The following is a 27769-nucleotide window of genomic DNA, read 5'->3' on the forward strand; positions in this document are numbered from 1 at the left end:
ATACTCAGCAGACTTCTTCTTTCTTCTTTCAACGTACCAGCCGTATCCCACTGAGGTGGGGTGGCCCAAAAGAAAAAACTGAAGTTTCTCCTTTTAAATTTAGTAATATATACAGGAGAAGGGGTTACTAGCCCCTTGCTCCCGGCATTTTAGTCGTCTCTTACGACACGCATGGCTTACAGAGGAAGAATTCTCTTCCACTTCCCCATGGAGATAAGAGGAAATAAACAAGAACAAGAATTAGAAAGAAAATAGAAGAAAACCCAGAGGGGTGTGTATATATATGCTTGTACATGTATGTGTAGTGTGACCTAAGTGTAAGTAGAAGTAGCAAGACTTACCTGTAATCTTGCATATTTATGAGACAGACAAAAGACACCAGCACTCAGCAGACTTATCCCCCTATAATTTTTGCACTCTCTTTTATCCCCTTTGCCTTTATACAAAGGAACTATGCATGCTCTCTGCCAATCCCTAGGTACCTTACCCTCTTCCATACATTTATTAAATAATTGCACCAACCACTCCAAAACTATATCCCCACCTGCTTTTAACATTTCTCTCTTTATCCCATCAATCCCAGCTGCCTTACCCCCTTTCATTTTACCTACTGCCTCACGAACTTCCCCCACACTCACAACTGGCTCTTCCTCACTCCTACAAGATGTTATTCCTCCTTGACCTATACACGAAATCACAGCTTCCCTATCTTCATCAACATTTAACAATTCCTCAAAATATTCCCTCCATCTTCCCAATACCTCTAACTCTCCATTTAATAACTCTCCTCTCCTATTTTTAACTGACAAATCCATTTGTTCTCTAGGCTTTCTTAACTTGTTAATCTCACTCCAAAACTTTTTCTTATTTTCAACAAAATTTGTTGATAACATCTCACCCACTCTCTCATTTGCTCTCTTTTTACATTGCTTCACCACTCTCTTAACCTCTCTCTTTTTCTCCATATACTCTTTCCTCCTTGCATCACTTCTACCTTGTAAAAACTTCTCATATGCTAACTTTTTCTCCCTTACTACTCTCTTTACATCATCATTCCACCAATCGCTCCTCTTCCCTCCCGCACCCACTTTCCTGTAACCACAAACTTCTGCTGAACACTCTAACACTACATTTTTAAACCTACCCCATACCTCTTCGACCCCATTGCCCTAACTGCCTCCTGTTTTAGTTTATAAACCTTCACCTCTCTCTTCCCTGATACTTCTATTCTCCTTGTATCCCATCTACCTTTTATGTACTCTCAGTGTAGCTACAACTAGAAAGTGATCTGATATATCTATGGCCCCTCTATAAACATGTACATCCTGAAGTCTACTCAACAGTCTTTTATCTACCAATACATAATCCAACAAACTACTGTCATTTCACTCTACATCATATCTTGTATACTTATTTATCCTCTTTTTCTTAAAATATGTATTACCTATAACTAAACCCCTTTCTATACAAAGTTCAATCAAAGGGCTCCCATTATCATTTACACCTGGCACCCCAAACTTACCTACCACACCCTCTCTAAAAGTTTCTCCTACTTTAGCATTCAGGTCCCCCTACCACAATTACTCTCTCACTTGGTTCAAAGGCTCCTATACATTCACTTAACATCTCCCAAAATCTCTCTCTCTCCTCTGCATTCCTCTCTTCTCCAGGTGCATACACGCTTATTATGACCCACTTCTCGCATCCAACCTTTACTTTAATCCACATAATTCTTGAATTTACACATTCATATTCTCTTTTCTCCTTCCATAACTGATCATTCAACATTTCTGCTACCCCTTCCTTTGCTCTAACTCTCTCAGATACTCCAGATTTAATCCCATTTATTTCCCCCCACTGAAACTCCCCTACCCCCTTCAGCTTTGTTTCGCTTAGGGCCAGGACATCCAACTTCTTTTCATTCATAACATCAGCAATCATCTGTTTCTTGTCATCTGCACTACATCCACGCACATTTAAGCATCCCAGTTTTATAAAGTTTTTCTTCTTCTCTTTTTTAGTAAATGTCTACAGGAGAAGGGGTTACTAGCCCATTGCTCCCGGCATTTTAGTCGCCTCATACGACACGCATGGCTTATGGAGGAAAGATTCTTTTCCACTTCCCCATGGACAATAGAAGAAATAAAGAAGAACAAGAGCTATTTAGAAAAAGGAGAAAAACCTAGATGTATGTATATATATAGGCATGTGCATGTCTGTGAAGTGTGACCAAAGTGTAAGTAGGAGTAGCAAGATATACCTGTTATCTAGCGTGTTTATGAGACAGAAAAAGAAAACAGCAATCCTACCATCATGTAAAACAGTTACAGGTTTCTGTTTCACAGTCATCTGGCAGGACGGTAGTACTTCCCTGGGTGGTTGCTGTCTACCAACCTACTAAATCGTATTATGCACATATCAAAACCTGTGCTGTTCAAAACCGTACTATGCAAGGTATTACTGTATATTGTACAGTGAATTTTCTTCAAGGCCCAAATAATAATAATAATAATATTTTGGCATGATACATAGACGTACAAAGGAATATGATAGTTGAGTGTACATGCCAAAAGCACCTTGTGTGCAGAGCATTTCTGGCAAACTTAAAATTAACTTAACATTAAATGGTCATTAGGTGAGTTACACTGAGTACAGAGTATTAATAGGTAATGCTATATGCCTCAATTATTAGAGTATATTTAAAATGATGGAATTTGAACATTACAATTTTGAAGCATTACAGTTTTAGAATAGAACAATTTAAACAATTTAAGATTTAAAGTATTGCAATTTAGTATTCAAAATAATGAAATTTGAATATCCTATTTTTGTAGTAATGAGTACATAGTTGAGCAATCTTTAGCACAATATTAAATATTGAAATTGAGATATCATTGGTACTTTTTTGTGTTGCTTTTGAGTAAATGGTAAGTGTTAAGTACAGTTTTTCTCATTAATTCTGGGTGATGAGGAGGTTTCTAAGTAGGGCCTTAACCCTTTGAGGGTTTTCGTCGTACTAGTACGTCTTACGTGTAGGGGTTTTTGACGTACTAGTACTCATAAATTCTAGCGGCCTCAAATCTAGTGGGAGAAAGCTGGTAGGCCTTCATATGAAAGAATGGGTCTATGTGGTCAGTGTGCACAGTCTAAAAAAAATCCTGCAGCACACAGTGCATAATGAGAAAAAAAAAACTTTTACCATTTTTTTTTAATAAATCAGCGACTTTGCAGTGTATTTTCGTATGGTATTTATTGTTGTATTCTAGTTTTCTTGGTCTCATTTTATAGAATGGAATACATATTACAGAAATTGAGACGATTTTGACTGGTTTTACAAAGAAAGGTGCCTTGAAATTGAGCTCAAAGTAGCAGAAATGTTCGATTTTTACCAAACTTCAAAAGTAAACAAATCGTGCCAAGCATGCAATACACGTCAACTGGTGAGTCTAATATTCTTTCACAGGTGCACCAATAATATTTATACCATTTTTTACACTAATGCAGTAGTCTGCATAACAGTAAATCTTATATTTTTTGTGAAAATAAAAATTCAAAGTGGAAAGCAAAAGAATATAAGAGGGGCCTTGAGACATGACTAATGACTAGAGGAAATGTCATTTTAGTGCCAGGAATGTCTTTCTTGTTTATTCTGGACCCTATTCGGAAATTGGCATCTTTTGAAATTTGTGTGAAATTGGCAAAATTGCTAAATTCTGACCACTGTACTGGATAGTAGAATTTCATAAATGAGTGGTTTCTTGCACCCATTCGATAGAAAAAATGGAGTTCTATCGAAATATTCATGTTTTTTGTCGACTAGTACAGTGAAATTGGCCGAAAATGGGGCTCAAAGTGGGCAAAATCGCCGATGCGTAAACATCGCCGAGACCGCTAACTTTGCGAGAGCATAATTCCGTAAGTTTTCTATCAAATTTCAAACTTTTGGTGTCTTTATGATCGGGAAAAGATTCTCTATCTTTTCATAAGAGAAAATATTTTTTTTTTTTTTAAATTTGGCCGACCCTGAGAACGAGTTTCGGAGAGGGCCTGTCGACCCTCAAAGGGTTAAATTGATTTGCACGCAGGGATCCTAGTGTGTTCTGGTAATGAATTCCAGATCTTTGGGCCCTTTACGTGCATAGCATTTTTGCACAGGGAGAGATGGACACGAGGGATACCAAAGAGTTTTTTGTGTCTAGTATTATGGTTGTGTGTTCTGTTGTAGTTATCAAGTAGGAGTTTGAGAGGAGTGTTTATATTTGAGTGTAGTGTTCTGTGCATGTAGTAGGCACAATAATAAGTGTGGATGCTTTGCATATTAAGTTAAGACTCTTGAAGAGCAGAGGGGTATGCTGTCTGTTACAGGAGTTTGTAATCAATTGCACTGCAGTTTTTTGTTGGGTTATTAAAGGTTTAAGGTGATTTACTGTGGTTGAGTCCCATGCACAAATACCATAGGTGAGGCAAGGGTAGATGAGTGAGTGGTATAGTGCAGGAAGAGCTGATCGGGGTACATAGTACCATATCTTTGAGAGTGATCATCCAAGTTGATATTTTTAGTAGTTCGGCATTTACAGTGTCTGTTAGTGTGGTTGGGTTTGAGTGAGAGAAGACATAAGTAGTGTCAGCTGCAAATAAAATGGATTTAAGGAGTTTGGATGTATTTGAGAGGTCATTGATGTAAATGAGAAAGAGAAGTGGGCCACGGACACTACCCTGTGGTACTCCAACAAGAACTGGTTGTGTAGTGGAGTTAGCTCCATTGTGTATACTTACTGGGTTTTATTGCTAAGATAAGATTTTAGGTAATCAAGAGAGAGTCCTCTGACCCTGTACTGCTCAAGTTTTTGGTGCAATAGGTCATGGTCAACTGAATAAAAAGCTTTTCATTAGTCCATGAAAAGTCTCAGGGGAAATTTGTTTTCTTTTTTTTCGAGTGCTGAATGTATTAGCTCAAGCATGTATATAATTGCATCATTAGTACTTTTTTTGGTCTGAATCCAAATTGACAGGGGTTGAGTATGTTGTAGGATACTAAGTAGGAGTAGACTTGTTGGTGAATTAATTTTTGAAGATTTTAGACAGTAGGGGCAAGTTTGATAAAGGCCTATAGTTGTTCAACTCAGTTGGATCACCTCCTTTGAGGATTGGGGGTGACCCTTGCTGTCTTGAGTGAGTATGGATGGGAAGGTGGAACATTCAATGGATTTGTTAAACAGAGTTGCAATAATTGGTGACAATACATGAGAAGCTTTTTTATATATGAGTGGTGGTAAGTTATTTAGGTCACCTGTCATGTTCTTCAATGTTTTGATGATGAGCTAGATTTCAGGAGGATTTGTTGGGCTAAAAATAGAGTATTTGGGTAGTTGCCAGTGAGGTAGTCTTTTGGTTGAATGCTCGAGTTTGGAATTTTGCTTGCTAGCCTTGATCCTATGGTTGAGAAAAAGACATTAAGTTTGTTGGCAGTATCGGTTGACTGGAGAAGTTCGTCTGGTTTCGTTAAGCTAATCATTATGTTTTGTGACTTTTTTTGATCCTAGGATTTCCAATAAGGTTTTCCAGGTCTTTTTCACATCACCTTTCATGTCATGAAATCTGTTTTCGTAATACAGTTTTTTTTACCTTATTAGATTGGTTAGTATTGTCGAGTAATGTTTACCCATATCCTTTGTTATTAGACCCATTCTGTACTGTTTTTCATATAGGTGTTTTTTATCAATAGATTTGAGGATGCTGTTTGAAAGCCATGGGCTCTTTAGTCTCTTAGTTGTGATCTGCTTAGTTTTTATCAGGCAATGCATTTTATAGAGGTTTTGGGTTTTTGTAAGAAAATATTAACACATTCCTCAATATCAGTTTTAACTGCTAGCTCGTTTTGGCAGTCAACGTTACTTAATGCTCAAATAAAGTTATTGACAAATGACTCGTGATGCAGTCAGAAGGTGATCTTAGTTGTGTCCTGAGGTAATTTACTTAAGTTGGTTATGAGAAAGGTGTGATAGTGGTCAGTGGTGTTATCTGTGATTATGCCTGATTTTAATGGGGATATTATGTTTGTCCAGATATGGTCTAGTAATGAGGCATTTGTATCGGAGGTTCTAGTAAGTTTTGTTATTGCTGGCAGAGGCAAGCAGCTGCTCATAGTGTTTGTGAATTCAGCTACTTGAGGGTCATGGTCATGGATGAGGTTTATGTTGAAGTCCCCTGTAAGAATCATGTGGTGTTTATTCATCTCTGCATCAGTTATCATGTTTCTTAATTTTTTACTAAATGAGTAAATATTGGAGTGAGGTACTCTATAAATCTTTAGATTTAAATTTAGCAAATGTATATTCACCATATTCATCCCTAGTGCAAGTAGAATTTATACATTCAAGTTCATCGTTCATCATCAACACTCTTAAAAACAAGGCAGGAGACATAAACAACTTGCCTACTTTTATGTACAAAAAAGCTTCACAAGTACTGTCACAAATTATTGCAACACTCTTTAACAAATCCATTGAATCCTCCACCTTCCCAGCAGTTCTCAAAATAGCTAGGGTTACCCCAATCCGCAAAGGGGGTGATCAAGCCAACTTGAATAACTATAGACCAATTTCTAACTTACCACTAGTACTCTCTAAAATCTTTGAAAAAATTAATTCATAGACGGATCTATTCCTACCTCATCTCAAACAACATACTACTAAACCCCTGTCAGTTTGAATTCAGGAATAATAAAAGCACAAATGATACTATTATACACATGCTAGAACTAATGTATACCACTCTCGAGAAGAAAGAAGCCCCGCTGGGAGTTTTCATTGACTTACATAAAGCTTTTGATACAGTCGACCATGAACTGCTGCACACTAAATTAACACACTATGGAATAAGAGGCCACACCCTCAACTACCTAAAGTCATAACAGAAGCCAATACGTGTACGCAAATGGTGCAAACTCTTCCACACAACCAATCACAGTAGGAGTCCCACAGGGAAGTGTCCTTGGACTGCTCCTCTTTCTCATCTACATCAATGACCTACCAAATGATATTATTTGCAGATGACACTACATATGGCTTCTCCCACCCAAACCCAGTCATACTCGCCAACACTGTCAATGCTGAATTGCAGAAAATATCTACCTGGATGATGACTAATAAACTTACCCTAAATACTGACAAAACCTATTTCATTCAGTTTAGAACCAGGGCTGCAAATGTTCCACTTAACATAACACTAAATGGATCACCCATCACAAGACTCGCAGAGGGAAAACTCCTAGGAATCCACCTAGATAGTAGCCTCAAATTCCAGACACATATACAACAAATTTCCAAGAAAATCTCTAAGACAATAGGCATACTATCAAAGATATGGTACTATGTTCCACAATCAGCTCTCTTTGCACTGTATCATTCACTCGTTTACCCTTATCTCACATATGGAATTTGTGCATGGGGATCAACAACATCAAATCACCTAAGGCCTCTAATAACCCAGCAAAAGGCTGCAATCAGAATGATAACAAATTCCCACTCAAGACAGCATACTCCACCTCTATTCAAAAGTCGAAATTTGCTCACCATAAAGAACATCAACACTCATTCATGTGCCTACTACATACATAGAACAATACATGCTAACATAAACCCTCCACTCAAACTTCTCCTTACCAACCTTAACAAGACACACGACCATAACACAAGACACAGATCTCTTTTTGATGTACCTCGTGTCCGTATCACACTGTGTAAAAACTCTATGAACATCAAGAGCCCCAAAATTTGGAATTCATTACCAGAACATACTAAAGTAACCAGGCCTGAAAACCAATTTAAGACTCTTCTAAAAAACCACTTACTCGCCCAGGACTAAATAATCAACACTCAATATTTACCATTACCAATAAATCTCCCAATTATTTAAATCTTAAAATTTCAGGACAACATACAGTAAATTGATCATCTTGTTTGTTATACATTGTAATGCGACAAATTTGTAAAACTAATAAATAACAAAAAAGGCACAATACCGTGACTGGAACGATACACAAATAACCCGCACATAAAAGAGAGAAGCTTACGACGACGTTTCGGTCCGACTTGGACCATTGACAGTGTGACTTTGTCAATGGTCCAAGTCGGACCGAAACGTCGTCGTAAGCTTCTCTCTTTTATGTGCGGGTTATTTGTGTATTGTAAAACTATAATGCTTCAAAATCAAAATGTTCAAATTTCATCGTTTCAGATACTCAATTGTACTTCATATCGTAAATTGTTTATGGTAATTTTTACCACTGAACCCATCACTGCTTGCTAATTTTAAGTTAATTTTAAGCCTGCCCATAATGCTCTGCATACAAGGGGCTTTTGGCATGCACACCCAACTACTATAATTCCTTTTACAATTATGTATCATATCCAAATAAGCTATATGAATATGAATATATAGCTGTTCCACCACCTAATTTGATAGACTTGAAGCCTAACAAAAAAATAAACCCATGTGTAAATTAAGTCTGTAAGGAAAATATTGATTTACTTCTCTGAAGTTATGGTACACTACATGATGGTTTTTATATTTGGGGGAAGAATTAATTTTTTTTTTTTAACTTTGGCCATCTCCCACTGAGGCAGGGTGACCCCCCCCCCCCAAAAAAAAAAAAAAAAAAAAAAAACTTTCACCATCATTCACACAATCACTGTGTTTGCAGAGGCACTCAGATATGCCAATTTAAATGTCACTCCAAACAGCTAATATCCCAAACCCCTCCATTAAAGAGTAGGCATTGTACTTCCTACCTCCAGGACTCAAGTCCAGCTAACCAGTTTCCCTGAATCCCTTCACAAAATATTAACCTTGGAGGCAATCAAGTTCAAGCCAAGGAAGGCTAGGCCCAATTCCTTGCATTATAACCCCTCACTGGCATCAAGGAACCTCTGGGGGGGGGGAGGATGATGGTACATATTGTTGTATAAATGCTGGTGCTAAAGATCTTGCACTGATTTCAGATGCATACTCCGTTATCTTTGGGTCCTCTGATGTGTCTGTGGCTGCAGGAGGGACACTGTACTTGCTATGTATGGTTCTCCAAGTCAGTGATATACCAGATTATATCTTGTGGTACCATAACAGTCAAGTTATTGACTACTCTAGAAGTAGTATTTCAGTAAGTAGTGTTCTACTTATTTCTTAGTTTACATTTCATAAAAAGTAGTCTGTAGGCAGTGGCGGGTCATGTATAGGCACTGCAGAGCTGCAGCACACCCTATTTTCACTCAATACTATCGATAACATTCAATATAATGAGTCTTTTTTTTTCTTTAATTCTTGCTTTATACTTGTACATTATATGATCCTTAAGCTTATTGTCAGTAGCCATCCCCTAGTACATGAAAAAATTACAAAATTTCTTGTTTGGAATTGTGCTTCACAGTTCCAGCGACTGTTTGGCTGTTGTGCACATGCGCACATGTCCGAGATAAGATGTTGCATGCTAGGTAGAGCACTGTCACTGATGCAGTGCCGACCCTGTTGTGCAAGTGTAAGGTAGTGTTTCTTTTTGACTCAGCAACGCGTGATGTGCTTATAAACCAAGTACCATATTCTTGAATGTGATAAAGTGTAGAATGAGATGATTATCATGCCTCCAGCATGATAATCATCTCATTCATTTCAGTTCTTTTAATTTACACAATGTTAACCCTTAAACGGTACAAATGTATATATACGTTCACCTGCACAGCGCCCTGAATATTCTGAGGAAAAGAAAAAGAGCATGTGGTACCCAGGCACTCCCCAATTTTTTTCATATGGCGCACACTGAGTGCACACACCCATTCTCTCATGTCTAGGTGACTCAGGCCTATCGTGCCAATGTTGAATGAATGTCAAATGGAACGTATATATACGTTTGGGGTGCTACGCGAGAGAACATATATATACGTTTGGACCGTTTAAGGGTTAAAACAATGGCTAAAAATTTTCTGAAGCAGCAGCACCACTAATTTTAGCTATGAGCCACTACTGTAGGTTCTTCAGTTTTAATTGGAATAAACTTTATAGTAATGTTACTTCAGTGCTGCATATGGCATTGACCAATTTTTTGTTTTTGGGTATAAAATATTACTCATGTAATCAAGATAGTTCAGGCATGTCAAATCATAAAAATCACTTGCTCATTTCTCTCTAACATATTCATACAAGCCTGTTTGTTGTCCAAGTTCCTATCACTCAAAATCTGTACCCCCCTCTCTCCAACCATTCCTAGGATGACCTCTGCCCCTTCCCTCCACCTCAGATTTATGCTGTCCTAGGCACCTTATTTTTTTCTCTATCCTCTCAAAATGTCAAAACCACCTCAACAACCCCTCCTATATGTATTATAAAAAAAATTATCCCTTAGGTGAAGATAGAAGAAGAGACGAGATCAAGTGAGCTACAAGTTCGAAACATTAATTATACAGATGCTGGGAATTACACCTGTGTTCCATCTAATGCTACACCAGCCTTTGTTTCCATTGCAGTATTCAAGGGTGAGTTTTTAATACCATTGAATTTTCAAATATCTGGCTAAAAGTTGTTATATTAAGATCAAAACTGAAGACTTCTTTCATACCAATAGTCTACATTCACTTAGTATGATGTACATGTTGTTCAAATTATTTTTACATTCATAGGGAATGCTAAACTTGTAGAGGTCATACAAAGATGATTAACTCTTAAACTGTCCAAATGTAGACCTACATTCACTCACGTGGGACTCCGAATATTTTGAAAAATATTTTTTTTTTCTTTTAAAATGAAGAGCACATTTTTCTACATGTTATAGGATAAAAAAAAAATTTAGGGTCAGTACTTACCGAGATATAAGACCGCGAAGTTGGCTCTGGATGCTCACCGGAAGGCTGCATTGACTCCTGCAGCTTGCAGAAGTGCTGCTGATATACCTTTTTTCCTTGTTTTTATTTTAATTTATATATTTTTTATGTTCTGATAATTACAATTTATAATAGTTCTTGTGATTTCATAGCCTGCCTTTGTTCTGACACTAATATTAGGTACTAAAATAGTGCTCAAATAGTCACAATCACATTGACAGGTGAACATTTACACCTGCCTTGGGCTATTTACTATTGTCTAGAAATATATACAAAGTATTTATAGGTCCCAGCAATGTTTTAGATACCCTGGCGTATACCTTGAAGCATGGTGTTATGAAAGGCATCCCTATACTGTTGACAGCCTAGTGATATTTGATAAATGCCCACTGCTCCAGCCAACCCTCTCTGTATTCGTTATCACTCGTACACACAAACATGTCTTTTCTGCCTGTCTATCTATCTTTGCCTGGAATTTTTGGGTTATCCTAAGTAATTTACACTATGTATAATAACTGTACCTAAGTATTTATCTAACCTATTTTTACTTTCCTCTTAAAATGGGAGTGTTAATGCGACATGGCATCTAGCTGGTGCTCAATTGAACTGATGCTCCCACAAGGTCCTAAATGCTCCCCAATTTTTTTAATACTGCGCACACTGAGTGCACATACCCATTTTTTCATGTCTAGGCAACTCAAGCCTATTGTGCTAAATTTGAAGGAATGAAAAATAAAACGATCTACGTTTGGAGCGTTACGCGTGCAAACGTAGATCTACGTTTGGAGAGTTTAAGGGTTAAAGCAAAAAAGATAATGTAGACACTGAGTATCTTGACAGTTTAGTAATGGTCATTAACTACATACAAGATTTTGGATGGGGATGAACAAAAGGCACAGACACAGTTCTTGATGGAGAATATTAAGTTTGGAAAAATAAGTTGTTGAAGTAGATCAATACACTTTAATCTCCATGTTAGTTTAGATAGAGGGAATTCCATGTAAATAAACAAAATAAAAAGAACTTGCCTATTGCCTGTCCCCTCCACCAGCTAAAATGTCACAAAATTGTAAGATTCAGTATGCTATAACATAAAACTTTCAGGGCTCATGCCTGTAATTTTTCATGACATGAAACGGAAGCCAAGAAACTGAAGTTCTAATAGCTAAAATAGGGAAAATCATACAGGGGTAGTCCAAAATGGAATGACAGAGCAATGATTTAATATGATTCTTTTGGATACTGGGAACTTGAAGCCATGTGATATAGCCTAACTGAAATTAGTCACTGTACTCTTTATGTAGGTGGATATTTGCTGAATGTTTATGCCAGCACAATCAGTGGCAATTATTATTATAATCAAAAAGAACCGCTAAGCCACAAGGGCTATACAGCGCTGCAGGGTAGGGAAGGAAGCGAGGGTATCGGGCAGCAGAAGGGGGGGAGGGATGAATAGTAGGTTACAGAAAACAGTGGGGCAGGGGTAGAGGGTAGCAAGAGATTGAGGTAGAAAGGGCTGAAGGTATCATCAGAGTTTGTAAAGTAAGTCAGTTGTTGTCAAAAAGTCAATGAGAGAGTCCGGATGAAAGGTGGGTCCATCAGCGAGAAGGGAAGGTAAAGAGAGAGCAGTGAAGTGAAGACGACAACGGAGGTAAATTCTGCATGCTCGTTGATAAAGTGGGCAGTCTAACAGAATGTGGCTGACCGATAAGGGAACCTGACAATTCTCAGAGAGGAGCAGGGCGCCTCTCCATGAGATATCCATGAGTAAGACGAGTATGGCCAATGCGAAGGTGGGAGAGAGTAGTCTCCCAACCTCGACACTGGTGACAAGAAGACGGCCAGTAACCTCTACTCGGTTTAATAGAACAAAGTTTGTTATTGAGCAGAGCAGACCAACGTTGTTGCCAACGGGTGTGAAGGTGAGTAGCTATTACAGCAAAATAGTCCGGAAATGGAACACCTCTATATGAAATTGGTAGGTCATGTACTGCTGACCGTGCAGCAGTGTCTGCCTGTTCATTGCCCTGTACGTCAACATGACCAGGGATCCAACAAAAAACAACATCTTTATGCTTGGTAGAGATATGGCGTAGCCAAAGTTGGATATGGAGAACTAGAGGGTGAGGTGTATCAAATTTCTGTATAGCCTGTGGAGCACTAAGGGAGTCTGAGACAACCACAAATGATGACACAGGCATAGATGTGATATGAATAAGTGCTGCAAGAATGGCAGACAATTCAGCAGTAAAAATGCTAGCCGAAGATAGTAAATGCCCTCGTACGACGCTGTCTGGAATCACTGCTGTGAATCTGACGCCGTCAGAAGATTTTGAGCCATCTGTGTACACGGTGATGGCATGAGAATGAGAGTGGAAGTGGTCAAGAAAAAGAGAGCGGGAAGCCACCGTAGGCAGTTGGGCTTTCGAGCAAGGGAGTGAGAAAGAACAGACCCGAACAGCTGGAACTTCCCAGGGAGGTAAGAAAAAGTGAGATGCTATCTGAACATATAAAGGCAGTAACTGAAGGGAAGACAAGAGCGAATGTAGGTGAAGAGAGAAGGGACGGAGCAAACAGGGGCAGCGAACAAATAAAGAATGTCTACTAATATCAGTGACCATTCTATAAATGGAAGGATTGCGGAGATCGTGAGAGCGCACATAGTAGCGAAGGCAATGGGCATCACGGCGATCAGACAAGGATGGAACATTCGCTTCTGCATAGAGGCTCTCAACAGGGGAAGAGCGAAAAGCACCAAGGCATAAATGTAATCCTTGGTGATGGATGGGGTTAAGGCTAGAGAGAGTAGCAGGAGAGGCCACTGAATAGATCTGGTCACCATGATCGAGTTTTGATAAAATGAGGGCTGAATGTAGGCGAAGGAGAGTTTGATGATCAGCTCCCCGTGAAAGATGAGCAAGGGTTTTAAGAAGGTTCAGCCAGCTGTGACAAGTTGCCTTTAGAGAGGTAATGAGAGATTTCCAGGATAACCTATGGTCAAAGAGAAGGCCTAGAAACCTGACTGTATCACATTCAGGGATACGGGAGCCATAGAGGTACAAAGGATGATTGGAGATGACAGAGCGTCTAGTGAAAGTAATTTGGCGAGTTTTGGTACTGGAAAATTTAAACCCATGCATGGTGGCCCAATTGGAAACACAGTCGACCGCATGCTGGAGAGAAACTGTAATGAGGTGACAGCACCTGCACAAGCAATAGTGAAGTCATCTACATAGAATGATGACCAAATATTGGATTGAAGAACAAAGACCAAATCATTTATAGCAAGGAGAAAAAATGTTGTGCTCAGAACACATCCCTGAGGGACACCTTCAGCTTGGACAAAGTCAGGGGAGAGCACATTATTGACTCGAACACGGAAATGTCTGTCAGTTAAAAAGTTCTTAAGGAAAGATGGTAGATTGCCTCGGAGGCCTAAGGAGTGGGCTTGGGCCAAAATATTATACCTCCAAGTTGTGTCATATGCCTTCTCAAGGTCAAAAAATATGGCAATAACAAACATACATATCCAAAAATAGTAAGGGGTCCATGGTAGAACAGCCCTTACAAAAGCCATATTGACGAGTGGAGAGACTGTTGTGTGTCTCTAAATACACCTACCATCCGACTTACGACCAAGCTTGGTTCCGACCAACCGGTCGTAAGTCAAAATGGACGTAAGTCGAATCTTTGAAAATTGCCAACATACTGGGTAGGGCATAATGTCAAACTTTTCCTATATAAACTACCTACATAGTACTGTAATGTAATGTACAATCATTATTTCATTCTTTTTACCATAATTTACTTCTGTTGTTATATTTTAATTATTTATGTACTGTATATAATGTATACATGGTAGTGAACTGTATTGTAAATTTTACATCGCATACAGTATCATATGTTACTGTTATCTTTATGTATTGTCGACACAGTGAATGGGAGAATACCACTGGTAGTGTCATCCTGCCAGAATGTAGTATAACCTATACCCTAAGTAAAGAGAAACAACTCTGGAACATGTGTAATACGTAGCTGGCTGGGTGGCCGGGTGAGTAGGTGGCCAGGTGGATGGTTGGCTGACTGAATGTGGCTCTCTCTCTCTCTCTCTCTCTCTCTGTCTCTCTCTCACACACAAGTACACGTAAGTGAAGTTATCATACATAGTATAAATTACCTAGGATAACCCAAAAAATCCAGACAAAGTGCTATACAGTTGATCTGTGCTCCAGTGCCCTAAATTAATAATAATACAGTGGACCCCCGGTTAACGATTTTAATCCGTGCAAGAGGGCTCATCGTTATGCGAAATAATCGTTATGCGAATGAATTTTCCCCATAAGAAATAATGGAAATCAAATTAATCCGTGCAAGACGCCCAAAAGTATGAAAAAAATTTTTTTTTACCACATGAAATGTTAATTTTAATACACACAAACTGAAAAAGGCATGCACAATTAAATGACACTTACTTTTATTGAAGATCTGGTGATGATTGATGGGATGGGAGGAGGGGAGAGCATTATCTTCTTACTGTTTAGAAGGGGAATCCCCTTCCATTACAACTTGAGGTAGCAAGTCCTTTTCCGGGGTTACTTCCCTTCTTCTTTTAATGCCACTAGGACCAGCTTGAGAGTCACTGGACCTCTGTCGCACAACAAATCTGTCCATAGAGCTCTGTACCTCCCGTTCCTTTACGATTTGTCTAAAATGGGCCACAACATTGTCATTGAAATAGTCACCAGCACGGCTTGCAACAGCTGTGTCAGGGTGATTTTCATCTATAAAGGTTTGCAGTTCAACCCACTGTGCACACATTTCCTTAATCTTTGAAGTAGGCACAATGGATTCCACAACTGGCATAGGCTTCTCAGGGTTAGCCCCAAACCCTTCAAAATCTTTCTTAATTTCCATACTAATTCTCACCCTTTTTACCACAGGGTTGGCACTAGAAGCTTTCTTGGGGCCCATGGTCACTTATTTTCCAGAAACAGCACCGAAAACACTGTAATAATACGAAATATTCCGAGTGTATGCTTGGATGTTACCGCGGAGGCTGGCTGGTAAACAATGGGACGGCCGGCACATGTGAGGCTGGCTGAGGGCACATTGGACGCGTCTCGGACGAAAATCGGTAAGCGGGTTTTTAATCGGTATGCGCGGCAAAAATTTTGCGATAAAAGTAATCGGTATGCGGAAAAATCGCTATGTGATGCCATCGTTATGCGGGGGTCCACTGTAATAATAATTATTATTATTATTATTACAATAATACACATGTACTAATATTAATAATAATATTATTATTAAACTATAATATAATGTGTCCACTCATTACTTACCTTAAAATATCTGTAGTCTTAATGTAGAGTGAGAGGTGAGTAAACAAGATTAAATGAATAAACGAATGAGAATGTAGAATGTTGGCGAGTTATGTAAACAAACGTTGTTGTTGTTGTTGTTGTTACCAGCCCGGACACGAATGGTTCCTGTTCACTCTGCCAAGCCGACCAGAAAAACATCTCATATTTGTTAATTTATATGTTTATATGTTATGTAGCATGTTTATTATATAATTTTGAAAAAGAAATCATGGATGGATTAAGCAAAATGTCTATATCAACGTTTTTATACACATTTAATGCACCTCAATGATTATTATTGTTATTATCATTATTAATATGGCGTCTTCAAGACCAATTACACTCTTAATGAGTGGTTCTGAGACAGACAAGCAGGCAGAAAGACACACAGGTAGACAGAAAGACACACACAGGTAGACAGAGACAGACACACCGGTAGACAGAAAGACACACACAGGTAGACAGAGACAGACACACCGGTAGACAGAAAGACACACACAGGTAGACAGAGACACACAGGTAGACAGAAAGACAGATACACAGGTAGACAGACAGACACACAGAGATACACAGATATACAGGCAGACAGATACAGACAGGTTTATGTGCAACAGTGAAAAATAGAGAGTTCGAGAGTAAGAGCCTTTCTTGCCACAATCTCCAGTGCAAGATTCAGACTTCATCTTAGGGGCCATGGTGAAATTTACTGTCCAGTTAGTACAGTTAATACAGTATGATGCTGCTGATAGGGCAGGGTAACTCAAACTGATGCTGCCTGCATGACTCATTGCCGCCGCGAGTATTGTCAAATATTGTACAGTGATGTGCATCAGCCGGCCTAGCCCAGCTGCCAGATGCGCGGTCGTAAGTTGAGTGGACGTATGTCAAGCAGGTCGTAAGTTGGATGGTAGGTGTACCACATTAAATGTCTATTTACCAGATGTTCCATCACTTTGCAAACTGCACTGGTAAGAGCTATGGGACGATAGTGGGAGGCTTCATGTCCGTAGTACCCGGTTTGCGAAAAGGGAGAACAATGGCAGATTTCCACAGCTGTGGAAGAACTCCTTGTGACCAAATAAGATTGAAAAGGCATAAGAGGACTGCAAGGGCTGACTGATGTAAATGTTGTAACATACAAATATGAATGTTGTTGGGCCCAGCTGTCGATGATCGGAAAGCTGAGTGTGTTGCCTCCAGTTCCTGAAGTGTAAAAGGCACATTATACTGTTCTTCTCTGAGAGAAGAAAAGTCCAAGGGTGCTAACTCTCTGGCAGACTTTGAGGAAAGAAACGAGGGGCAGAGATGGAGCCCCAGAGAAATACGAACCAGATGATTGCCAGTTTCAATGGCAACATCTAGAGGGTTTGCTATATCAACACCAGCAACCCGCAGAACAGGAGCCAGGTCAGGAGAATATTTACCACTCAGTTTCCATACTTTTTTCCAGACTGCACTCATAGAGCAAGCAGAGGTGATGGTGGAGACATAATCTCGCCAGCAAGTGCGTTTAGCGTCATGGATGACACGGCGAGCGATCGCACGCTTCTGCTTAAAATCAAGAAGTCTCTCAGTGGTTCTATTAAACCGGTACCTGCCCCATGCAGCATGTTTCAAACATACTGCATGAGCACAAGCAGGAGACCACCAAGGCATGCATTTCTGAGAATGCCTGCCCGAGGTTTGGGGTATAGAATGAGAACTGCGGTTAAAACTGAGGACGAGAAGCGGTGTAAAAGCTCATCAATGGAGGACGAAGAAGGAACCTCACTACAGTTAGTTGTGAGTAAAGGTCCCAATTTGCCTGATCAAATTGCCAGCGTGGGTTACGAAGAGGTGGTGAATATGAAGGGGAAGTAAAAATGATTGGAAAATGATCGCTGTCATGTAAATCCGGGAGATCAGACCAGGTGAAGTCAAGTGCAGTGGAGGAAGAGCAAACTGAGAGATCGATGCAAGAGAGAGTATGAGTACGAGGATCAAAATGGGTGTGAGTATCTGTATTTATAACATGGAGGGTGTGGGAAGCAAGAAAAGCCTCTAGCTGAATACCACAGGAATCACAGTGAGACCCCCCCAGAGAAAATGATGGGCATTAAAATCGCTAAGGAACAGAAGTGGTGGCGGTAATGACGAAACAAGAAAGGCAATATCCGGAATAGATAATGCTCGAGAAGGAGAGAGGTACAAAGAACAGTGTGTATACCACCTATGCAGGTGGATGCGGGCTGCTGTGTAATGCAGCAACGTACGAACAAATAGCTGATGGTACGGAATATCAGTGTGTAAAAGAAGGGCATTTTCATTAAAGGTCCCATCAGGAAAAGGATCCGAAGAATACAATAAATTATAGCCTGAGATGGGAGAGATAACAGCAGAGTGTAATTTTGGTTCTTGTAAGCAAACACCAACAGGGAAAAATTGGGAGAGCAACATCTGAAGCTCACCCCGATTACCCCTGAGGCCGCGTATATTCCACTGTAAATAGGCCATGATTGGCAACGATAAAGATATGTACTAGAAATCCGCAGGTAAGGGTACTTACGGACTAGAGGGGTTAGAAAAGTCCACATGCAATGGCAGCGGAAAACGTTCAAGCAGCGAAGGAACGGTGCGCTGTGAAGAAAGGAGTTGTGCGGATCGGGAAGAGGAAAGAGAAGGAACATAGGGTGGATCAGTGTCCATTGATGGTTTGGTCTCTGCAATATATTCAGAGATTGCTTCAAGTGTTTCGGAGTTCAGAGACGTCGTATGGGAGACAATATTGGAGATGGATGGAGCAGGAGTTTGAGTAAAGTTCGGAACTGTAATGGGCTGTATCAAGGTGGGGGGGGGTGAAAGGGTGGAAGGAACTGGAGAAGTGTGGGAGGGGACAGAAGAGGAAGGCACAGTACAAGGAGGAGGATGAACCTCCACACTTGTAACCGAGCCAGTGAAAGGGGAAGACCCAGGTACAGAGACCGGGAAGGTAAAGTGTGGAGGTGGATGAAGGGAAGGAGGGGTTAAAGGAGATTTTTTGGACTTCTGAGAAGTAGAGGGATGAATGGGAGGAGGTGTCGTACGAGGTCTTGTCAATACCGGGGTTTGTGAGGGGAGAACACGAAGAAGTGAGAACAGACTGAGGTGTTGAAGTAGGGACGTCTGAGCCCAGGAGAGCAAAAGAAATAGATACAGGAGTGACTATGGGACTGGCAACCACAGAGGAGGCTGCAGAAGATGGGACCCCAGAAGTAGGGGGACGTTTTGAAACACGAGAATAAGAAACACGGGGTAGTCTCGCTTGGAGGCGGAGATGAGAAACCGCCATAGCATAAGGGAGACCTTCTGCCTCTTTGAGGCAACAAATTTCCCGCTCATTCAAGTAGACCTGGCAACAGCGAGAGTATGAAGGGTGAGCCTCATGACAATTAAGGCAAGAGGGAGGTCGACTGCAAGACGTATTAGAATGGTCATTGGCACCACAGACTGGGCATTCGGCTACAGATCTGCAATATTTTGCTGGGTGGCCAAATCGCCAGCAATTTCTACACTGTTGCGGTGTAGGGATCAACTTTCAAACTTGTAACCGATGTCCTGTTACATAAACAGAGGATGGGAGTTCACGGCTGTCAAAAGTTAAACAAGCCACATTGCAAGGGTATCGTCTCCGCCCGCGGGCAGGAAGAACATAAGTGTCTACCTTGAGAATTGGGAGATCTTGGAGTTCCAGCTGTTCGAGAATGCCATTGCCACATGTCTGGAAATTCTGTTGGACTATGGTATGGGGCAGAATGACAGTACCACTACAAGAATTGAGGGAATGATGTTTTTCGATAGTGATAGGAATAGTATCGATATGTGAAAGAAGAGAAAGATCATGAGCTTGGGTAGCAATCTGGACTGTGATGATATGCGTACCACTCTTAAGAGCATGAAAGGAAATATCTCTACCAACATGGCATAGGAGCGCTTTGCCAATACTATGGTCGGAAAGATAGGCAGTAGAAGTCGGTCTTAAAGTAAAGAATTTAGTCCATTGTGTGGTCCGAAACTGAGTGTGGAGAAGGAGTGCATGACGTGTCGGTCTTTTCCGGGTAGAATGGGAAGGTAACAAAATAACGTCATCAGGAGATTGTCGTTGGCGTTTAGAAGTGGGACCAGAGTTAGTCCAACGTGGGACGGGCTGGCGATTCGAAAATTGCCGCACCGTAGAGGGAGAGGCCTGAAGCATAGCCAAAGGAGAGCGGAGGTCAGACAAATCGAAGAAGTCATTCGGAACCCCAGCACCTGAAGCGGGTGATGAAACAGCACCAGCAAGAGGTACAGGGGTCTTAGGAGTGTCCGAAGAGTGGCCAAAAGACGAGGCGAGGTCAGAACGGGGTGCGGTAACAATAAGGGGCCTGGGGGTAGCAGGGTCATGGATTGGGGACTCTATGGTTAGGTTACTTCTTTCTTTTTGTTTTTAAGAAAAAAAAAGAAAGAAGAAAAGAAAATAAAAATAAAAGAAAGAATAAAAAAAGGGGGGACCAGGGAGGGATAGTTCCTAGGAGGAATGAAAGGGCCAGAAATCTCCCTCCGTGCCCAAAAGGGCCTCAGCACCACAAGTAGCGCAGATGCAGCATGGAACCCGTGCCATACCCTACCCTTCATGCCAGTAAACCAGCAATCCGGGATAGCAACCTCACATATGCCGAGCTACCTCGGTGGACAAAAGAGAGGGCAGCCGGATATCCGCCACAAAGCATACCTCCTTCGGCCACCACCCCCGGAATCTGAAAGGTGGCTTCCAGAGATACACCCGTTGCCCGAAAGACACCCAAAGCCACCCTCCGGGATACCGGAGAGGGATCGGGACATCCCCAGGCGATCCAGATTCCATGGCAAACTACGCCAAGAACCTCAACGGAATGGGATGAACCCCGGTACCCTTTCCCCTACCTAGGAACTAGCGCGCCTGTAGGAAAAATCCCGAAGGCCAAAAAAGGAAGGAAGGAGGAGGAGGAAAGGGAAGGGGGGATTGGGGGGTAATTAGGTTCAGTCTGAGGAAGGAGACCGACAGGTCTAATTCCTCAGACCAAGAGCCTCTTCACCACGCCAAGGAGCCCCCCTTGAAGAGGAATCAGTGGCAAAATCTTTTACATATAGACACACTTAAACTTTCAAGGGTATTATTGAAGCTCTACCATTAATAGCTAATTTAGAGCGGTTATGTAACTGGACACTAAAGCATTGATCTGTCATGAAGATATTTAGAAAAAGGTGGGAGTTGGCCATGCAGACCAGTAAAACTGTCCACTCTGAATTTTTTTTAAAACTAACAACGCTATTGGAAGGTCTGAAAGATACCGGGAGGAGTCTGAAAAATAATCATTACAGATCTACTTGTATTTTAAAAGAGCTGTAATATAACTTTGCCTGATATTAAAAATTTAGTTGGCATTCATCCACTAGTAATGGTAAATAACTTCATCTTTTCCAAACAGATATCAACAAGAAATTTGGACCACCTCAGAAGTGTGATGACTGTGTATTATTCATTCAACTTGGAGCAACATTTGCATTTTTCACATTAAGCTTTGTCGTTGCCTTCTGTGTACACAGCCGTAATCACAAACCTCGTCGCTGGATAGAGCATCACCTGTCAGATCTGTATCTTCCTTCTGGTGTTGACAAATCTCTGTGAAACCTATTCATTGGCAAGTAATTGATAAATTTACTATGTACAACTATTCTTATTTTGTTATATGTAACTATGGGGATGTGATTATTATTCAAAACAAAGCACTAAACCCACCAAGGTTATACAGTGCTGTATGGGGGATGTGACATTAGCCTTCATTATTATTTCATACAGGATGAGTGCAGTACTGTATTATTACTATAAAGTTCCTTTTGCTTACTGATGCTTTCATTACTCTAAAATTCACGGACTTGTCAGCCACATTAACTCCATCAGATCCAGTCATGGTTAGAGAATTATTAATCACCAATTATACAACTTAAGTAGGCGCCTTATAAGAGTAATTCTTGCACTTTACTCTTGTATAAATCCTAGCCACACATGTGCTAGCTAATTATCATCCACCACACGATCGATTAAACTTGTGTACCCTATACCCACTTCCTTCAATCAGTCACTTAATTATTAAGTAATTAATTCAATTTTTTCACTGATTGCATCCGGTTCAGGAAGGACCAGCGGGCAGATATGGAAAATTTTCTAGGGTGATTACTTGTACATACCTCAACATTACATGCATACGAGTAATCTCCTTGGGAGACAACAACTATATTGTTTACCGTAGTCACCCGTGTAGATATGTGAGAAAACTTAACCACCTCTGGTCACTGCAGGTGGCCCCTCGACCCTCACTATCTTATCCATATCTATCCGAGACCAGTATAAATTGGGTAGCACCCTCAAGTACGGCGCTACTAATTAATTGTGGACTGTATAGATTATATTAGTTTAACTGAATGAAGGGGGGGGGGTAGGTTACACATGGATATATCCATCAAGGAAAACACTTGTACATAATCTCACCACTTACCAGATATTCTCTGGTGGTCACTTGATGTAGCTGGATCACTCATAACCTATCCAATTACAACATACCTAACTGGCCAGTATCAGTCTGCTATAACTAGAAGGGTTACTTAACTGTGGGTGATTGATACTCCTTATTTCCTCCATTCACCATCTCATTTACAGCAGTGCCGTCAATCACGTTCCCTCACTCTCCACCAGGGACAGTCACGACACTTCCTATTATGAAATGAGGCCTATATTAATCCTTAGGCTGCCGTGAATGCCAATTTCCTGGTTCCATGATTTCCCAGCCTCCTCACTACATTCAAAACACTCCCGCCTCTTCCATGCCCCGAGTCGACCTCTACCCCCACACATCCGCGCATGTGCAAAGGGAACTCTTGGTTCTGTCCTATTGTCAAATACATTTTTGACTCATATTGACACATTAAACACCTATTAGGCGCTATAGCTTCGGAAAATTAAAAAAAATTCCACAATAGTGTTACCATCCACAAGTGTGTTTATCTTTAGCCATCATATCTCCTTTCGAACCCCCACGACGAATTGGTGACAGCGGTGTGGGCGTAAAATTGATAATTGCGCTGATGCACGGAGATAAATTCCCTCAGTGGATGACAGTGTGTGGCCAGTAGGCTGACCTACCTCAAGCCAGCTACCTCAAGCATCTACCAGCCTTTACACTATTCACTGGTCAGTCTCTGTGTATTAGTGTTTATCTGCTTATTTGCATCACTCCCGAGGGGTTCACCCAAGTTTGCAAAGTAAGCCAAGCTACTTAAGCCAGTCTGTGGTGGGGGAGTCAGTCAGAACAAGCCCAGTCAGCCCAAGCCTTACACCATCCAGCCTTGCCTGCCAAGCCAGCTTTCCACCCCTGCTGTGGTCATCGTTAGAAGTTATCAAGGCATTCTGTGTGAAGGGTTAAGCCAAGCCAGCCAGCAACTAACCCAGTGCTCTAGCAAGCCACGTGGGTACAGTCTTTTTCATTGCTTTGTGCTTCAAGTTCTAGCCATTCTGAGTGCTTTATCATCCCTGTGGTGTTGTGATATTTTGTGGGTTTGTTTTTAAGCCAGCCCGGCTTAGAATATCTTTGTGCCTAGTGCGAGTGTTCCCCAGTGTGGCTTACGCCGTTCATCCCATAGGCCCAGTCACCACGCGGTGTCTCACCACCGCCCTGCCTCAACCCCCCACCTCACTCACTACCACTGTTTTGTACCCTTATCACGGGTTCTAGCACCATATTTTTAAGGACCACATAGGGGGTCAAGAGTCAAAGTGTTTCTTCGTCAGTATTATTATTATAATCAAAAAGAATTCTTCGTCAGTAGCGCCATCGTAAAAAGCCTGTGTGGGTCCAGCGTCGATTTAAGCGCAAATTCCTCAATCACGTGTGGAGTAGCAACGAACGCAGTCAGCCATGAGACGACATAACCATCCTCCACCATCTACCTCATTCTTCACCAACGTCGCTAGTGATAATATTTTTCATAGAGACATTTGCGAGTGTTGAGACATTTCTGTGTTTCCAGTGATTTCTTAGTGACATTCAGTAACTCTTCGTTAGACTCAGTGTTTATTATATACTGTTTGCAATATTTTTTTTCTCTTCTTAATTCAGTGTTAATTTTTGTGCATTATTTTATGTGTTGTGTTGCTTCTTTTTATATACTTGAAGTAAGTACGTTAGTGTTTTTCCTTGTTGTGTGCAATATATAAGCAGTATAAACTTGTGTTTACATTTCACAATTACCTTGTGTTCACAGTATTGCAGTGAAGTAATTCAGTAATTTATTACCTTATATTCTGCATCACAACTCAAGTGTTGTCCGTTATATTTTTCTCCCAGCATTTGTGTATTCTTGCTGTTTTGTTTGCATTCATTTGCCATTTTATTTTATTTTTGTGTGTGTGTTGAACATTCTTGTGTTAATTCTTTTCATTTAACCTGTCTAATTTGTCTTATTTCCACAGACAATAGTGCCATTATTTTGTTCAAGCCAGACAATTATTTTTCAAATTTTTCATACCTCAAGTTTCATTGCAAGAAAATTCTAGTATTGTGTTTATATTGATGTGTTGTGTTCTGCATCACTAAGTGTTCAAACCTTTTGTTCTGTGTTTTGCATCTATTATTTTTTGTTTCATTGAACAAATTCACTCTTAGTGCAATTTTTAAGTTCTTCTTTTAAAGTAAATCATTCTTTTGCTTGTTCAGTAAGTGTTGCTTAAGCTGCAATTAAGTGTTAGTGTTCACTCAGTTCATTCCTTGGTAATATTTTTTTTCTTGTAAACTGTATTTTCTTGTGTGTGTAATTTTTTTTTATTATTGCACATTGATTCATTTTACAATAATTCTTGTGTAAACATTGTGTTGCCATTAAAATTTTTCTTTCAGAAATTTTTATGTAGTATTGTGCAGTACTTTTGATTAGCAATTGTTATTTGCAATATTGTTACAGTTTATTTCAGTGCAGTTTCATATGCTCTTTTCTGTGCATAATATTTTATTCTTTGTGTGCCATTTTATTTTTAGTGAATTGTTTTCCCAGTTTTTAATTTTGCACAAGATTTATTGAGTCCATTTTAACATTTTTGATTGATTTATCAATTATTGTTGAATTTCCTTATTGCATTGAGAGTAAAGACAACTCACTGTGCCATTAATTCAATTTAAAGTAAATTTGAGTAAATTAGATTTGAGTAAAGTACCATTTCTCTTGATTTTCAAAGTGTTGCTTATTCAGTTGAGTACTTTCTTTTGTGAGTGTGAGTTCTCCTTGCTTACAGTGTGACTTACTTTTTTTTAAGTAAATAATTTCTTCCCATTTAAGCTTATTGTGTCATTCTCTCTATTTTTCTTGCCTTTATGTCCTTGAGTAAGTTCCCTGAGAAGATGCCCAGTCACCTATGAATGTTCACTTAGTGTATCATGCCAGTCAAAGTCAATATGAATCAGTCCACAGTACCAGTATTCCCTTACTGACAAAGACAATACCTAGCCCTTGAGCAATGTGTTTGTTCTCACAACTTGTATCCGAGATTTGTTAAAGTGCTGCGAAATGTGAAGTTCAGATAAAGTTCCTATAGATTCGTTCATTACTTATTAACGTAGCCGAGCGGCCAGGCACTAGTAATACTGTCACTCCTGTCTGGACTCCAGCCATAATATCATGCACACAGGATAATGTACAGTTACCTTGGGTTTCAGAGGAACCTCAGACAACCCTGGGTGCTGAGATTACTATCCTTGTGATGGCGACTTGTTCAAGTATTCGTTCCTTCCCAGGGGACGCTTTGAGAAGAACTTTACTTGCAACGAGTTATGCCATCTCTTGCTGATGCCACAAGCCGTTGCAGAAAGACGTTTCTGTGGCTAGTGTACTCACTTGAGTGTTGTTGTTGTCCCTTGTGTTCCAGATGGTGATGCCATCCTCGTTGACAGTAATTCGTGCAATGTAAAAAGTTGTTTCTCGAGTAACTTTCACACGTTGTCAACGATTGTAAGTGAAGTTTCTTTCTAGTTGATACCTCGTGTCACTGTGTGCGACTCAGAGTGAATATCAATATTGTTGACCGTGTTCATTTCTTTTCCCCTGTGCTTGCAGTGAGAGATAGTAGATTCGTTCTCCCTTGCTCATATTGCGTGTTATAGCGTTATTTTTTTCAACCGGGAAGAGTCATCCACTCCACCGAGTTTGTTCATTCCTCCAGTAAGAAAGAACCGATCCCTTGTGTTCTGGTGTGATTCGATTCCTGCTCCAGGAAGATCTTATTCTGACTGTGAAGCCACCAGCACCCATTAGTGACTTTGTAATGAGCCAAGAATTACTGTATCGAACAGTCGAGTTGAGTACTAGCAGAAGAGTTAGTAATTCCACAGTCACTAGTGAATGTAGCTGTATCTTTTGTAGATACTCGTTCAGACTGTCCTCAGTCAAGGCATGTGTTAGCCATAGCAGAAGAATTCGATCCGCCCAAAGACGATAACCATTCTGCGTACGTAAACCTTACCCTCGCAGAATTGGGTTTAAATGTAAACAGCCTGTATAATTAGATGTCCGAGATGAATGAAATTATCAACTGTGTGTTTTATTAGCTGATCAGTTTGTCAGAAATTTTTGTGTTCACGTTCCCTCCGAATTCTGAGAATTTAGCAATACTGATCTGCGTGCACCAGATTTTGCTGTTAATTATTTGCACTTTGTAAATATATATTTATTCTTCCTCAGAATCCGTAGAGTGCATGAATACAGATCGATCGATCAATTCCATCCTATATTTTACCATGACTTGTTCTTATAATTTGTAATGCATTACGTTAAAACTCATTACATTAACACCCATTATGTTAAAACTCACGATGTTAACATCCATTATGATACCATCCATTAGTTCTAAGTTACATATGTCTTTGTTATTGTATAGAATCAGCCCAGAACCACCTGCCTGTTCAGCCTATGGCATAGTAATGTCGAGACGACATACATAACATGACCGAGCTGTCAGCATAGTTGCTGATCCCCTTACATGTGTTGTATAGCCTAGCTGAGTATCATAGTACCATCCATGTGTTTATATAGAAGATCCCTAGGCCTAGTGACTGTATGACGTCACGGGATGCAGCATGGTTAGTGGGACGTGCTACCTCGCCCTCACTCCACGCTTAGACATACAACAGGCAAGCAGGCAGGCCGGACCCCTTCCCTTACCACAATCTGACAATATAGTGTTACCATCCACAAGTGTGTTTATCTTCAGCCATCACATCTCCTTTCGAACCCCCACGGCATGTTTATTACTATTGTTCTATAATATACATACACATAGTCACTGGACACTTTCATATAACTGCTATTATCTTCAATCTTGTGTTGTGTGTGAGTGCGTGTCTCTCTCCAGCAGCTGTCAAAATGACATATTGTATCAAAACAATGGGGTCGGATGCTTGCTTCCCCTCCATCCTCCTAATTATCTTTCTCCTTCATTCTCTCTCTCATTCTTCGTTC

The 27769-nt window shown here is 40.3% G+C and overlaps 1 protein-coding gene across 1 annotated transcript in view; it reads left to right on the forward strand.

Annotated features, from left to right (window-relative positions):
- Window positions 1-27505, forward strand: part of LOC128689074 (protein amalgam) — a 104067-nt gene extending 76562 nt beyond the window's left edge. Inside the window, exons 6-8 of the mRNA XM_053777156.2 lie at window positions 9003-9160; window positions 10397-10526; window positions 21697-27505. Of these exons, the coding sequence (XP_053633131.1) occupies window positions 9003-9160; window positions 10397-10526; window positions 21697-21896 (488 nt within the window). The 3' untranslated portion in view covers window positions 21897-27505. The remainder of the gene's footprint in view (window positions 1-9002; window positions 9161-10396; window positions 10527-21696) is intronic.
- Window positions 27506-27769: the final 264 nt, after the last annotated feature.

Source organism: Cherax quadricarinatus, chromosome 21, assembly GCF_038502225.1.
Source record: "Cherax quadricarinatus isolate ZL_2023a chromosome 21, ASM3850222v1, whole genome shotgun sequence".
In the NCBI taxonomy this organism is placed as follows: domain Eukaryota; kingdom Metazoa; phylum Arthropoda; class Malacostraca; order Decapoda; family Parastacidae; genus Cherax; species Cherax quadricarinatus.